We start from the raw sequence: 2,495 nt of genomic DNA, 5'->3' as shown, positions 1-2,495 counted from the left end.
AAGCTGCTGCGCTTCAGCTGCTGACTCTGCTCCACAACCGTGCCTCGGCGTGCTTCTGCCTGCTTCTGCCTGTTTCTCCTCACACCTGCACTGCTGGCTGCTTAAGACCGCTCTGACTCCGCCTCCAACAGACCTGGAAGGTAATCAGGTAACAGGACGCACCTGCGACTGACAATTAACTCATAGCAGGAGCAGGAGCGTCACAACGTGTAACAATATGGCTTGGTTAAAACATCCCTAACAGCCTGTAAAAAGATAGCTAAAAATCAATATTTTTTTTACAGGCTGGTTAGGGATGCTTTGACTGAGCCATATTGTTACACATCCTTTCACATGTATGACGTTCAAATTTCGTGTAGATAGCACTTTCCTTTCTCAAGTTATGACTAAAATTAATCAAAAAAATGTTACTTTCTGCCCGACTCGACCAAGCTACTCCCCGCCATTGCTCCCCGCTGCCTCCAGCCTCAAACCCCACAGTCAATCTGACCAATCACGTCTTGGGTCATCTCCGCCCACATCAAGACCTCCGCCAATCACGATTAGGGCCATCTCCGCCCACATTAAGACCTCGGCCAATGGCAATTTGGGCCGTCTCRGCCCACAGGACAACARGTTCTGCAGAGACCCCTACTTGGCTACATTTCTGTATCAGCCTCAACCAAGTTAGATTTAATTTATTTTTTCTTTTTCCAGTTTATGGGAAACCAGTCCCAACCAGTGGGGGGCAGCAAACTGCTGTTTCAGACAACAACGCCATGAGTTTTGGATTTTGTGGGTCTGACAAAAACGAAGCTGAAAACAGTGTGCCAAGTACAGGAGAAAGTGTTGGAGGTGACACGACAGAACGTGCAAACCCTCGGCCTCTAAGCCCCACCAAGCTCCTCCCCTTCCTGTCCAACCCGCACAAGAACCCCAATGATGCTGAGCTTGATGCTGTTCGCCGCCGGCTGCACCCTGTTCCTCGACCTCTGAAGAAACGCAGCTCTATCACAGAGCCCGAAGGCCCGTCTGGACCCAACATCCTGAAACTGCTCTACCAAAAGACCACGCTGGCTGCAATGGAAACCATCCCCATGGAGGCTGTCAGTGCAGCAGGGACACATGTCCCTGAGGATGGATCAGGTGGGACAGATGCATTTTCCAAAAACGGCTTAACGCAGCAATCATCTGAAAGCCCCAATGGCAGCAAACCTCCACCTCCACTCCCCCCGCGAGTGCCTATAACTGATCCCAGCTGCTCCCTGCCTCCTCCACTGGAGGAAAAGGAAGAGAAACAGGAATCTACTGTAGCTCACCAGGACCACTTTCTAGAGGAGTTCCCACCCTATCCACCTCCACCCTACCCCAGTACTGGTGAGATAAAGCAGGGGGATGAGACCCTCAGTTTACAACCCCCAGAGATCACAGGACAGGTCTCAGTGCCACCTGTGAGTAACATTGAAAAGCCTTTAGTTTGAAGTGTATGATTCAGTGCACTTAAATAATAATAAAAAATTCTTATTTAGCATMTTCTTCTGTCCTGCTACGGTTCACAGGGCAAACGTTCAATTCTCCGTAAAACTGGCATAGACCGGAATGACCACYGTATGAGGGTCCAGTTCAGTCCTCTGGCCCTGCTTCTGGACTCGTCTCTGGAGGGCGAGTATGATCTTGTCCAAAGAGTCATCTACGATGTGAGTTACAGTGTCATCTGCAAGGGTGTGACTTTAGGTCTACCATTGGGGGGCTCTGCCTGTTTATTTATTTATTTATTGAATCATTTACTTGTGTACACCGATTCAGGATATTTAGGGGTTAAAATATTTATATTGTAATGCCTTTACTGTGATTTTCTTGACTTTCCTGTTTTCTTTCTATTTACTCTGCATCTTTTCTGTTTCACATCAGTTCATCAATTAAGAAAAGGCCGACTTTTTTATCCCATTTTTTCCAAAATTAACAAATATTTTCCTTTTTAAGGATGTATAATACYATATACCTTCTCAAATTTCCAAGAGTATGTGCAGTATTTACCTGGTACAATTWGGCTAGGAAAAATTACAACATGATTCATGAACTACATCCATAATGTGACAAAAGCAGAGTAAAAGTCATTTTCATCAGTTAAGCTTAAATGTACATATATGGCATCGTAAATTTTGAAATCAGGTTAAAGTTACAACAAGAGAGTTACATAACCAGTTTATTTTAGTGTTAGAGCAAATTATGTAATTTTATTGTGGGGTTGGGGGCTTATAATGACTGGATCAAATTATGGTGGGGGTCATAACCCCCCTAACCCTCCTGCCAACTTATGCCCATTGTCATCTGGTCTTAATAGACCCTTATGTCCCTTTTTTATCTGAAGGAATCTTGATTCAGTCATCAAACTACCTCAGCTGATGTCAGCCTCACGGACAGAAACTGGAAYTTGMTTCCACAAGAGAGGAGCTTGATAACTGAAAGCTCTGCCTCCCATTCTACTTTTAGAAACTCCAGGAACCACAAGTAAA

General features: G+C 45.3%; 1 protein-coding gene across 1 annotated transcript in view; it reads left to right on the top strand.

Annotated features, from left to right (window-relative positions):
• Nucleotides 1-1,676, top strand: part of LOC106533578 (apoptosis-stimulating of p53 protein 2) — a gene marked incomplete at its 3' end in the record, with an annotated part of 17,018 nt that extends 15,342 nt beyond the window's left edge. Inside the window, 2 exon segments of the mRNA XM_014029931.1 lie at nt 697-1,430; nt 1,539-1,676. Coding sequence (XP_013885385.1) covers nt 697-1,430; nt 1,539-1,676 — 872 coding nt within the window.
• Nucleotides 1,677-2,495: the final 819 nt, after the last annotated feature.

The sequence above is a fragment of the Austrofundulus limnaeus genome, unplaced genomic scaffold, assembly GCF_001266775.1.
Source record: "Austrofundulus limnaeus strain Quisiro unplaced genomic scaffold, Austrofundulus_limnaeus-1.0 Scaffold975, whole genome shotgun sequence".
NCBI lineage: Eukaryota > Metazoa > Chordata > Actinopteri > Cyprinodontiformes > Rivulidae > Austrofundulus > Austrofundulus limnaeus.
This window is presented reverse-complemented; position numbering and strand designations above follow the sequence as displayed.